Genomic DNA, 12,481 nt, shown 5'->3' on the forward strand with positions numbered 1-12,481 from the left:
TGTCTCTCAATACCATACCCATTGATATTTCAATTACACGTATCTATGTCCTAGTTTCTGAGCGCTTGCGAAGTACTGAGCAGATGATGGTCAAAACGGAACAATCGAAACCCAAAAAGACGACCATCGAAGGACTCGAACCCGCAGCCAAGCGCCAAACAATGGTAGCCTTCATCCTCCCATTTGTTTTCATCCTATGCAGACCCGACATGCCAAGAATCTGCAACCAGCATATGCACGACTTCTCGCGAACAAAAACTGTAGCATCCCAAAAACAATGACCACCGCAGGACTCGAACCTGCAACCTTTTGGTTACATAAGGCAATCGAAGCCAAACGCGCTACCATTGCGCCAGGTAGCCATGATATGTATGCAAAGATAATGTAATGTATCTAAATGTACATTCAGTCATGGCTCTTGGAGATCTTGGCCTGGCGGTTGATTTCCATCCCTCTCGTTGACACAAACCGTTAGCGCCCCATCATGCATCATACCTCACCGAAGTCTACAGGTAAGAACGTTATATGACCTTCAACCTTCGATATGTCCCCACTGCGATACATATCCGGACGACTAGGGCGCCTGAGATTTCGGGACGGTTCCTATATATAAACTACCTCAGTAATCTCTATGTCTTTTCTCTAACCCACCTGAGGTCCTTTCAAACCCACCTCGGCTCCGGGTCGAGTCAGGGCTTATTGGGATACCGATATTCTAACTTCTGTCAGGCATCTACAGCGCAATACGTCAGGTCCATACCCATCTTCTGGTTCTAAGACTGCTCCTCACATATACTTAGCTGACGACCCTCAGCTCTGCAAAGTTAGCCGACGTTAACAGAATACTGCTTCAAATGATCCAACCATCTGCCGACAGGTTACCGCAATGTCGACCACCGCTGTATACACCCACGGGCATCACGAGTCTGTCTTGCGCTCCCACTCCTGGCGCACCGCAACCAACTCGGCCGGGTATCTTCTCTCATCTCTCCAACCACACATGCACATTCTGGATGTAGGCTGCGGTCCCGGAACCATAACCATCGATTTCGCCACGTTGGTTCCCCAGGGACAAGTCACCGGCCTGGAACCGACTCCAGGCATTCTAGAGCAGGCCCGTGCCAATGCATCCCAGCGAGGCGTGGACAATGTTCGCTTTGTCGTCGGCAGCGCATACGCGCTCGACTTTCCGGATGCCACCTTCGACATCGTGCACGCCCATCAACTGCTGCAGCATTTGGGTGATCCCATCCAAGCCCTTCGTGAGATGCGTCGCGTCACCAAGCCGGGCGGCTTTGTCGCAGTGCGCGAGGCAGATTTCTCAGCCATGACATGGTATCCCGAAGTGGAAGGGCTGAACGAATGGCGGGAGCTTTACTTCAAAGTTGCCCGCGCTAATGGCGGCGAGCCCAATGCCGGTCGACGGCTTGTTGCGTGGGCGCTCCAAGCAGGTTTCGACAGAGCCAGCATCACGACGACCGCTGGAACTTGGTGCTACAGCACTCCCGAAGAGCGCGCCTGGTGGAGTGGGATGTGGGCGGACCGCACTGCTCAGTCGGCCTTTGCAATGGGGGCAATAGACCATGGTTTTGCCGACAAAAATGAGCTTGCTCGCTTCGTGCAAATCTGGAGGGAGTGGGGTACCAAAGACGATGGTTGGTTTGCTCTCCTTCACGGAGAGATCATCTGTCACGTCGTTTAGCTAATGTTCGAATCTCATCTCGTCAAATATTCAATACTCAAAGAAGATGTACTTTTAAATCATTAGGTAGTCGTACATATCGTGTACGCGATCTAGTCTCTGTTGTTGGAGGTTGTTGGAGGCCTCACGAGAGATAGTGGTTATCTATATCGATTCCTGTGCATATGAGCCAATGTTTAGCGCCAAGTAGTGGCGACATCTTGACTTTAACCATTTCAGTACCGTACTTGTTCAGCATTCTATCAAATTTCTCTCACCCTTTCGCTGGAATCACCATGGCTTTGAATTGGACGATGCTGAAGGAGGACAGGACCCCTATCCCTCTGCCTGGTGAAACGACTATCATGACGATCCATACGGGAGCAGAGGTAGCGTTAACGATTCCAGACGCGCCTCCAAGCGCTGGAGCCACATCTGGAGGGTCAGGCGGTACGAAGAAGCTCGAGGCAGTAGGGAGGTTGTGGTTAACTGATCAGAGAGTGCGTTGATTCCTATCCTCACTGATTTGTGTGCGATGCAGCTGCTCAATCAGACTCTGCGCTGAATAGTTGATATTCGTAGTCCCCTCAGCCCACCCATCATCCTTTGAATCTCTGTCTATTCCCTTGCACTCCCTGATCTCAACTAAGTTCCAACAACCTATGCTCGGTGCGAACTATCTATCTTTGGAAATCAAGCCTTCACCAGAAGGAGGCTTAAGAGATGGCACGAAGGCCGACATTCGGCTAAGAGACCAAGGCCTATTCCAGTTTGTGAGCATGTTGGAAAAGACGCGGGAGCGTGTAATCTATATGCGCAGACAAGCGTTGGAAGACGAGGAGAACCTTCGTGTGTTATCTGCGCTAGCTTCCCACCGTTCACAAACTGACTGAAGGTGTACAGCGGCATATGCTTCCCCTGCGGAGCCGGCCTCGTCTTCGCAGATCGCGGGAACGCCAGTCGATGCTCCTCCAGGCTACATCGCTTGAGGCGGCGACCTGATAGCATTCGATCATTTCGATATGCAAACCAGGAATGTGTTCTGTTATTAAACTACAGCTGTATTCGAACTTTGTGCAAAGCTATGTGTTGTACCATGTTCACAGGAAGTTGTACTTACTATCAATGAGAAACCAGGTGTATACTCCTCAAGTACGTGACCCTCTCGCAGTCTGTTCCCATCGGTCTTCTATTATGACACCGTCATACTCTTGTGCAGCTTATCCTGTATTATCAACACTGGATAAGAAGGAAGTGGCCTCTGTTGGCCACGGAAGTGGTCATCGGATATCCGGGAACGCAATCATTGCCTGCGACTTTGGAGGACTGATGCGGGATGGATCGCTTGAAACGGTCCAAACTGGTGGGCGTATCGTCTTATGTTTATGGGACTATCCTCTATCGAGATCAGCAACGTATAACTCGACTATCTCAATACCGGAGCCGTGATCGACTCTTTACTGCTATTAGTGGGTATTTAGACGTATTCTCGAAGTGCCCAGCATGCTTGGGTGTGGGGAGTCGGGTTGCCATTGGCCACAAGTATGTAACATAGCGACAATTGTGTCACAGTGTCATGGAGTATCAAGTAGACAGGGCTAACATAAATTCAGGCACTACTGCGTCGGCTCATAAGCTCTCATAAGTAAGTACATGTGCCCACTTCATCCGCCTGGCAGCGGGTGACTTCTTTCTATCGCAACCGCTCCGATCCCCTTCAGCCTCCCTGCAGCCCCGAGGGGCCCACTCGCTCTCTTCATAATTGGTCTCTTCACGGCAGGCGACGAGGATCTTCAGGGCTCAGGGCTCTCTATTTCGTGCTAATCTGGATAAGTCCAGAGAGTATATATCATTGATGTGAGATAGTTATAGGCTTTGATCCTTTTCAATCATGATATGTACTAATGGTGCTTTTTCTACAGGACCTCCCTGATCTGCAATGCAAGTAGCCGCTGCGAGACCATCCATGCTCTCGGAGTGACTAGCCTTCCCGAGGTATTTGCCTACGACCTACGGGTAGTCCGGTTCGTGTTTAGAGCAAATGTGGCACTGCATCTTACTGATTTCTCTCTCTCTCTCTATGTGTGTGCGTGTGCAGTTCCATCGCATGGGCTGGCTATACACTCCTTCTCTATGATTATATTCTTACTCTTAGAGACGAGGCAATGTATATTTGGCCGACACGCTGGTCCATCGTCAAGAGCATCTACATGCTCAATCGATACGGAAACCTTATTGGGCTTGCCATCCTCTGCGCGCACATCAACGGATTCTTATATCTCAATACCAAATCCGTATGAGCTCTCAATCCTCCTGAAGGGGCAACTTAACAATCTCTCATGGTACAGTTTTGTGCTCGCGCTACGATGGGAACAGGCATATTGATGTATGTATCCCTCACATCAATACACGGTGAGTATCATATCCAGGATGTGAGACCTCAATTCTTACCCAAAGACACCTTCGGTCATTGTCACTGCAGTGCTCATTCTCTTACGTGCCTGGGCAGTGTGGGCACGCGCACAGAATATATTAATGACTCTCATCTGCATGTTTGTTTTGTATTTTGTGGCGAGCAGTTCGCTCTTGATATGGGAGATGCTACAATTGACTGGTAAGCCCAGCCTCTCTCACCCGCAGACCATTGCGTCTCTATAGCTGTATCTGTCTGTCTGGTGAAGCTCATGACTGTCTTTGACTAGATGAGGCTTTTCCCTTGGCTGACGTGACTCACACTTGTATCGCCTTTGTCTCCCGTACGTGAAATTTTTGTGAACCTTTGATTGATCGTTGACGCGATGGTTCTAGCGTCTTCAGTAAGTCGCTTCTTACATTACGGGTTCAAGTCCCATTCGTTGATCAATTCCAGTGGGTGTTGTGGCTCCCTGGGTGAACACTCTTGCCATACATTCACCCCGTCTACACTTTGCTAACCAGCGACGAACGCAGCCTGGCGCTTGAGTGTTCAATGTTGACCGTCACGATGTGGAAGTTGCCACAGTTCAGACAAGGCATTCATATAATGTCACCGCTAGCAAGAACGCTGTATCGAGACGGTACTTGAATCCTTTGTCGATCGAGAGACGCATAGTCGCTGATTTATTGACTCTCGCAGGGGTGATATATTTTATTGTAAGTGTACAGCCTTATCATATATGAAGTCGTTCAAATACTTTGTCCAGTGTGCTCTATTTTGTAACTTATTTGTTACGATTATCTGGCGAGTCCCACTTCCTGTTCTGTGTCGCTTCTCACTTATGATCATGCAACACTTTCTCTAGGGCGCAGGATAGACAGGTGATTGATCAATTGTACCATCTCTGACTGCTGGGTACCGATCATCTCGTTGTAGACCCCCCTGATCATGCTCTGGAATGTGTTCGGCATCGCGATCATCAACGTTGCTGGCCAAAGGCTCGTACTCGACCTGCGCAGGGTGCACCAACATGAATTGTCCTCCACGGATATCCACGAGATCGTGAACTTCGGGGTGATTGATCTGGATTTAACGAGTCGACCCGATCTGTCGGAGACGACAACACCTGAGGTGCGGGCATCTCAGTGCAATGTCCGATCGTCAAGATGGGCATTCGGACGTCGAGAGGCGGGGATTTCTGGTACGATAGAGATGCACCCGATTGCGGGAAGGGGCAGAGGCAGAGGCAGAAATGCGGACGATGTATCATTTAGTATAGGGACTAGAGGGGAGGTGGATCGATGAGAGGCGTTTATGGTCATGACCGTTCTCGACGTGTTTCGGTAGACATGAGGATGGCCGATACCCTTCGATATAGCCCACTGACGTTTTTGCGCTCAAGAGACAGGATTCTGTGAGATATCACGCGTTTTATTTGCTCATCGTCCTTCTCCCCGCTCACAAGTGCACAGCACATTCAGAACGGATACATCGCACGCCCGGTCAAATCATACCTAATAAGCCTCAAAAAGACGCGATCTCGACAAACGTTTCCAGATCGCCGTAACACCCGAACCTCAATCAAGGTAACTAATACATCGACTGCCTCACGTATACACCAAGTTCAATAAGGCCTGAATCTCCTCGACGATTTGAGTTTTTCGACTTTCGCCTTGTCCTCCTCCCATTTCCGCTTGAGCTCCATAAGATCTGCAGATACATCCAATTTAGTGATAGGCCCATTGATTTTTTAATAGATAGCTCGACTGACCGTTGCGCTTCTTTTCGTGCAGTTGAAAAGCGTAAAAGCCTGTCTTCTCCTTCTCCCCTTTCTTCCTGTTTCTCTTCGCTCCTGATGCACTCGCCCCTCTGCGGTCTGCAACAAATTTTTTATTCGCAACACTGACACCACCTCCTACCGTCTGCCCATATGCCCCACCCCTCGTGACAAGTGTGAACCCGTCGTCGTCCACGATCGCTTCGCCCTTTTTATACTTCGATTCGGACGCCCGCTTTTTCGCTAATTCGAAGTCGTGTAGCTCAATGGACGTGTCGGCGTGAGCACGAACAGCATCGAGTGGCGGACGGAGTGCATCGTACAATGCGGTGTAGTGTGCGAGCCCGAGTGGCGACTCTGTCGCGTTTGGCCATGAAAGTGACTGTGGTACGGCTTGATTTTGATGTTTGGAGGATTTGGGAAGCGAAAGCGCGCGTGCTAGGGAGGAAGGGTCGAGGAAGACGATGTGCGCCGTGCGCCCGGTTTTTCGGAGAGCACGAAGGGGTGGAAAAGGAAGAGGTGCGACCTTGGGTATTGGGGGATCGTCCTTGACTACCTTCTGTTTTTTGCTTGGATGGATGTCCTGCGACCCGTCTGACTCCATATCCCAGTCTTCCCCCGCCCCGCCTTCTTCCTCGCTGCCTTCTTGTTCGTCTTGCCATAGCATAGACCCAGAGTCTGAATTAAAGATGACTTGCTCAATAGTTCCACATGACTTGAAGAGGAGTACGAGCTCGCGCTCAGTCACATCAGGAGGCAGGTTCACGACAAAGAGTGTCCGTCCATCCGGCAATACCTTGCCCTTGCCTTTCGAGCTTTTGAGGGGACCAGTGTGCGGTCGAACATAAAGGATATGATGGGATGAATTTGAGTAAGCGACTGGGAGAACCGTGAAGCCAGATACTGTCTGGGGTAGAACTGCGAGCATCTAAGTCCTGCTCTATTATGACCTGAAGAAACGGGAGCCCGACTTAGGATAAACAGAGCACGTTCTCGGTGTCCACGTGACGCGTGCTCGTCCTGAGCAACATCAACTCTGACAATCGAGCGACGATGCGCATGGCGGAGACATGTCATTCAGTTATCTGGTATATGTACCCTCCATCACCATCACCATCACCATCCAGAACATCAAAAACGAGAGCGGGAAAGAAAATGCCATTGCAAAACGAGGCGAAGTAAAAGCTAGAGGCGAGAAACAATCATGACAAACTGAGGTTGACATTGACAAACGTTTTACTGGAGACAGAAAATTCAAGACAGCAGACAGGATTAGTAACATCATCGCAGATGCACGACGCTAACGAACGAAATAAACAAACTCTGAACAGAGGAACATATATGTCTGATAGACTGGAAGGATAGGAATGTGGCGCATGAGGGAAAGCCAGTGTGGAAACATAGAGCCCTCATGGAGTGAACGAAGACGCGGAAAAAATAAATGAAGAATCTGACCAAGAAAGGTCCAAATGCGACCGACCAACTTCAACGTGCGGAACGGCATGCGACGACGACAGAATACGAGGCGACAGAGAAGAGACGCGGAACAAAACGTAGAGATGCGAGAGTCGAAATGTAAGGCGGAGTGTGTGATCAAATCAAACGAGACCAAACGATTGACTTTACTGTGATATGTTATTCAAAGCAAGCAAAACTTCAAAGCGAGAGAGAAGTAGTAAGAGGACGTGAAATTTTTGCGAGACCACGACCTGGGCAGTGCGCTATCGGCTGACCCTGCGTACGCCTCGAAACAGTGCCAGCGGCTCACGCTGAATCCTGAGTCCGCTCGGCTATTTTCCAAGCCGATCCGTTATTGTGGTCGAGATCCAAGCTGGCTAATGTGCCGTTAAGGTCGTGAATCGTGTCATGATCATGAACGTCGAAGTAGTCGTTGCGCTCACGGCTGGGGGGAGATGCCTGGCGAAGAGAGGACGAGGGCGGACGAGATATCGCAGTGGTAGCAGAGGGGCGACCCGCGGAGAAAGATGAGCCTGAGTGCTCGAGGAATGACCCGAACCTTTGAGACGTGCTGGCAGGTCGGCCGGCGTGAGATGAGGTTGGTGTGATCGGCGGCGTCTTCCCGCCGCCATTCATACTATTTATGTCCTGAGTCTGAATGGGCGCCGAGCCAAAACCTGTGAAACCCCTGAACGAATGAGACATCATGTCAGACTTGAGTGAGCCCCCAGTATCGCGGCTCCTATTATCCTCGAGGAAATTATTAGCCTCGGGAGAGAACGGGGAGAACGAGTTCGACAAGTTCTGGGGGTTTGAACGACCGTCATTCTGTCCACCATTGGCGTTGGGGTTGACGGCGAATGAATTTGTGGGGAAGATGTCAAAGTTCGGCGGAAGTCCACTCTCGTTCTCCCGTAAGAGCATCTTGCGAAGGGTCTCTTCGTTGGTCTGACGCGAGTCGTTCGAATTCGGGGGATGCATCCCGGCTGCATCGCTTCCGCCAGAATTGTTGGAGAGGAAGCCGGTTAAGCCAAATTTCTGCAATAGCTGGATGGCTTGCTCTGCAGTCAGCGGCTGGCTTCTCTCAGGCTGAGGTTGAGTTTGTAAATGAGCCTGTAGAGCAGCTGCCTGGGCGGCCTGCGCTGCTGCCTGCGCTGCTTTGTCTGTTCCATAGGATGTGAACAACTTGAGGTGGGAGATAAATGGAATCCTCTTACATTGACTCCTTCCCCAGCTGAGTCTGATTCTACTCCCGCCAATGGGGAATCCTTGCATCTTTTCAATCGCTCTCTCCGCATCCGCCTTGCGCACGAATTGCACGAAACCACAATGCTTTCCGACTGGGACCTTCACCTGTTGGCATACGTCGAGGTAAGCCCATGCTCGGAAAACAGAGGATGTACACGAACGTAATGGATGTCGCCGAAAGGCGCGAAGAACGTCCTCAGTGTCTCCTCCGAGATCAAAGGAGACAATCCGCCCACAAAAACTGTGGTATTGTAGGGATCCGTAGACGTAAGCTGCTCGCCGTTGGGGCCGATGAGGTTGCCGAGGATCGCTCGCGCTTGGGCCTGGTGTTTCCACGACTCTTCCGTCATATTGTACCTGGGAGGAGTGTTCTGCTCTTGCGGCGGACCAGCAAAGGGAGCTGTGATGGATAGCACAGAGTTTGGACCCATCTTCATGCCGACATTGGCGTATTGAGCTAGGTGGGAAAGCATGTTAGTTTGAAGGTGCACCATGTCATCAGAGGCTGAGGCTAGCGTGGATCCTGAGCCGCTCGATGTGGGACCGGAGCTTAACGATGGCGCCGAAAGTGACGACCCGGAGCTAGAGGATGACACCCCGGAGCTATTGAGCGAGTTTGTGGAGCCGTTCGAGGGTGGCTTGGTGCTAGCAATCGGCGAAGAAACACTTTTGGTCTGGGGGACTTGCATAGGAAGCGCAAGGGTGACAGACTGATACTTGTCGTCGACCCCATTGACACCAGTCGCCACGGGCGGGAGCTGAACTTGAGGTAAGTCGAGAGATGGCGGCGGTTTATACTTCGCGGTAGCAGGAGAGATGCGCACTGTATCATAGGATGAAATTAGAGATAAACAACGCGCATATATGTCACTCTTACTTGGACGTGAGAGACAGTAAAGGCCATGCATCTCGATCAGCGCACGCTGCTGATCAGCCTCATCGGTGAAGCTGGCACAACTCATAGTGAACACGTGTTCTGATAAAGGATTGAAAGGGGTGAGCGCACCGAACAAACCCGTAACCCCGTGAAACGCCGGTAACGGGATCCAACATGATCTTTGCGCTCTTGCAACTCAGGAAAGGGCGAATGAACTTGGGCTCGCGGTCGTTACGAAGACCTAGAACGGGGTTGCGAAAGACAGCGACGAGGTCCGAGTTTGATGCCTCCGGGGCCAAGTCGCCAACGAAGATGCTGTACTCCTTGGGATACTGTTGCTGTTGCTGAGCTGCCACACCTGGTGGAGATAATGACGGCGGGATGGGAGTTGACGAGGCCCAGTTGAGAAGAAAGGGTTTGGTGGAGTTGGGCATAGTGATGGGGTTGTTAGGGTTGCTGTTGTTGATCTGTGCTAGAACGGAAGCCGCGTGTGTGGGGGTTGGGAAAGTGAGGAAACAATAGCCTGGGTTGTTGGCTTGCTGGCCTGTGATAGGATCCGGGGCAGGATGAGGGACCTTGACGTTGACGGGATCCCAGCCCATGAGGCCGCAGACTTGTTTCGCGTACTCTTCGTCCATCCAAGGTTCTAATTCGCCCCACCAGAGTGTCGAGCGCGACGACGGGGATGTAGGGGAGAGAGGATTAGAGGGGAGGGGGGCGTGGGTGAACGTAGTTTGGCTGGGTGTTGAAATCGAACCGCGAGAGATGAAGGTATCCCTGTCTTTGTACGCGGAGGGGAGGGAGGGGAGGGCTCTACCAGACACAGGGTACGCGCCGTTGTCAATGGTGATTCCGGCGGGATTGCCGCTGGCGAGCTGGAGGGAAGGAGATGTGGAGGGATGGTGGGGGGGAAGAGAATGGATTGTGTGGCTCAGAAGGGGCGCCGCCGACGCAAGTCTGTTTGTGTTTGGTGCGGACGGCCAACTGTCAGTCGAGGGCATGGCGAAGTCCCGTTCTTGGAAACCCATCGACCGAGGCATTGTCGAATGCGGCGGGGCAAAAGCATGCACCCCAAAGGAGCCATAGCTCGTGGCAGATGACAGCCCACGGTCGGACGATCCGTAGCCGGCAAGCGAGCCCGAATGGCTGTGAAAGTGCCTGTGATCGTCGTCGAGATTAGGTCGAGCAGCACTGACGCCGGGCGGATAGTCGAACTCTTGCATGTCTGCGCGTGACATGTCTCAAAATGATGGCAGAGATGGCACTGTGGCACGGTATAGACACTGCGAGGCCGAGAGGAGCAGATCGATAGCTTGGATAAGCTCGAGACGATTTTCTCGGTTGCAAACGACAGGAACGTGTGGCCGAAAAGAGGGATGATAGACGACGGACGGCGATTGGAAGGAAGGAGAGAAGAAGAAGAAGAAACCGGTGCCAGCAGAAATGGTCAGAAAACGATACGTGAACGACGAGTCAGCGGGGGGCCGCACAGCGAATCGGACAAGCGAGAAGGCTTCGACAGAAGCAGTAAAAGCGGGCAGCAAATTGGTTCAGTGACAGATGTTTTAGATAGGAGAGCTGAGCTAAGACAAGGCCAGCGGTTGACCGTAGGACAAGGCGGACGTTGTGGGCACAAGGACAGCTGTCGACAACGAACTGCTGGTGGGGCGAGAGTTGAGCTCTGCGGAGTGCAGAAAATATAGGAGGGCGGAGTTATATGGTTCACCAACGGTTAACCCTTACTCAACTCTGCGGGTGGTTCCAAGAAGAGGCCAGTTTCGTACCATGAGGCTATCAGTCCGCAAGGGACACCAATTGCGAGATCGCTGGCCCTTTCCTTCGATCCATACAATTTATCAGCGGTCCGAGCGGTCGTCCGATCACAGTCTAGTCCTGATCCATATTTCTTTTCTTTTTGCTGAGGAATTCGCGCCTACCGGTATCTCCGTGCTCACCGTCGTCGTTCTTTGTCCAAGACGTTGTGTGCCAACAATTTCAAACCCCTTCGCGTCACACTGTGGTGCTTCTGTATGTGCTTGTGGGTCCCCGTGGCTGTACAGCTTCGGCCGCGCCAACCGCCTGTTTGCGAGCTGGCGGCTAAGGCGTCTATACCATCCCTTTCCAGTGCACTCTACAGAGTCTATGTTTCTGGAGTATCCTGTTTGTTCGACGAAGTCGATGTCCTGCTGCTACGCTTCTGCAACCCTCGAGTGATACTTGACAAGGATTTATTATGACGTCGCGCATCATGGGTGCGCGTGGGTCGAGTATCACAAGGTCGGGATGACGGCCCAAAATGTAGCAACAATACATTGTCTGTCTATTATCCGCCTAAAATGGCAAAAATGGCAAAAATGGCAGGTAATTGTTTATCTGCTCAATATTCATGCTCACGGCGCCGCATTCCCCAGTGCCTGAATTTCGAACCTCTATACCAGGCTATACCAGGCTATGTTTACGACCCCACGCGTCATACGATCTTATTCATCCAACAGGTGTACATATATAATAATATATTTTCACAATATTTCAGAGCGTGGCCCCTACAGTATTCATCTCGCTAGCCTATTTCTCACGAACGTCCAAGGTTATATGCTAGCAGCGCTGCAACGACTCGTACAAGCTCTAGTACACCGGCCAATGAGCTTGGAATTTCCCGAAATGCTGCGACGGAGTTGCGACGGCGGCCACCACACCTTATATCATGCAGGGCCCTGTACAAATTATTTTGTTCATCATTACAGACGGAGTGAGACCAAAGATCGGAGATGCTTCAAGCTGGCATTTGTTGTAGAAACTTGGAATTTCCACCGACACGGAAAATATCGTAGGTTTTCAAGTCACGCCTGTGCAAGTACTGTTTGATCTGGTAGATGCCTGGTCCTCACGGTTCCGTCCGCGGTCGGCAATCCCCACTCATTGAAGGAAGATCTGGCCACAGCTTCCAATGCTGACCTAAGCATCCTGTTGCATCCGCGGACGCGCCTCTTTGTCCAGCACATATTTCTGCAACGCGAGCGACAG

General features: G+C 51.4%; 5 protein-coding genes across 5 annotated transcripts; 3 read left to right on the plus strand and 2 right to left on the minus strand.

Annotated features, from left to right (window-relative positions):
- Positions 1 to 886: 886 nt before the first annotated feature.
- Positions 887 to 1,702, plus strand: HETIRDRAFT_314117 (uncharacterized protein; the record flags this gene model as incomplete). The annotated part of the gene is made up of 1 exon (XM_009545618.1): positions 887 to 1,702. The coding sequence occupies one exon, from the start codon at positions 887 to 889 to the stop codon at positions 1,700 to 1,702; it is 816 nt and encodes a 271-aa protein (XP_009543913.1).
- A 223-nt stretch (positions 1,703 to 1,925) lies between these two features.
- Positions 1,926 to 2,828, plus strand: HETIRDRAFT_146807 (uncharacterized protein). The gene is made up of 3 exons (XM_009545619.1): positions 1,926 to 2,181; positions 2,251 to 2,530; positions 2,585 to 2,828. The coding sequence occupies exons 1-3, from the start codon at positions 1,978 to 1,980 to the stop codon at positions 2,668 to 2,670; spliced, it is 570 nt and encodes a 189-aa protein (XP_009543914.1). The 5' UTR covers positions 1,926 to 1,977; the 3' UTR covers positions 2,671 to 2,828.
- Positions 2,829 to 3,846: 1,018 nt separating this feature from the next.
- HETIRDRAFT_170711 (uncharacterized protein) lies at positions 3,847 to 4,574 on the plus strand (the record flags this gene model as incomplete). Its single annotated transcript, XM_009545620.1, has 6 exons — positions 3,847 to 3,975; positions 4,030 to 4,093; positions 4,164 to 4,295; positions 4,384 to 4,437; positions 4,490 to 4,497; positions 4,551 to 4,574. The coding sequence occupies 6 exons, from the start codon at positions 3,847 to 3,849 to the stop codon at positions 4,572 to 4,574; spliced, it is 411 nt and encodes a 136-aa protein (XP_009543915.1).
- A 1,147-nt stretch (positions 4,575 to 5,721) lies between these two features.
- Positions 5,722 to 6,802, minus strand: HETIRDRAFT_311712 (uncharacterized protein; the record flags this gene model as incomplete). The annotated part of the gene is made up of 2 exons (XM_009545621.1): positions 5,722 to 5,807; positions 5,869 to 6,802. The coding sequence occupies 2 exons, from the start codon at positions 6,800 to 6,802 to the stop codon at positions 5,722 to 5,724; spliced, it is 1,020 nt and encodes a 339-aa protein (XP_009543916.1).
- Positions 6,803 to 8,550: 1,748 nt separating this feature from the next.
- Positions 8,551 to 10,125, minus strand: HETIRDRAFT_13599 (uncharacterized protein; the record flags this gene model as incomplete). The annotated part of the gene is made up of 5 exons (XM_009544846.1): positions 8,551 to 8,685; positions 8,742 to 8,951; positions 9,330 to 9,403; positions 9,458 to 9,528; positions 9,587 to 10,125. Coding segments are annotated over 5 exons (1,029 nt in total), but the record flags the coding sequence as incomplete, so codon positions are not given.
- Positions 10,126 to 12,481: the final 2,356 nt, after the last annotated feature.

This window comes from Heterobasidion irregulare (assembly GCF_000320585.1).
Source record: "Heterobasidion irregulare TC 32-1 unplaced genomic scaffold scaffold_03, whole genome shotgun sequence".
NCBI classification, from domain to species: Eukaryota; Fungi; Basidiomycota; class Agaricomycetes; order Russulales; family Bondarzewiaceae; genus Heterobasidion; species Heterobasidion irregulare.

What these genes read in the sequence shown, in the direction of transcription:
- HETIRDRAFT_146807 (XM_009545619.1), top strand. Translation starts at nt 1,978, where the DNA reads ATGGCTTTGAATTGGACGATGCTGAAGGAGGACAGGACCCCTATCCCT. An exon ending in TGTGGTTAACTGATCAGAGA is followed by an intron (nt 2,182 to 2,250) that starts GTGCGTTGATTC and finishes TGCGCTGAATAG; the next exon opens with TTGATATTCGTAGTCCCCTC. An exon ending in GGAAGACGAGGAGAACCTTC is followed by an intron (nt 2,531 to 2,584) that starts GTGTGTTATCTG and finishes GAAGGTGTACAG; the next exon opens with CGGCATATGCTTCCCCTGCG.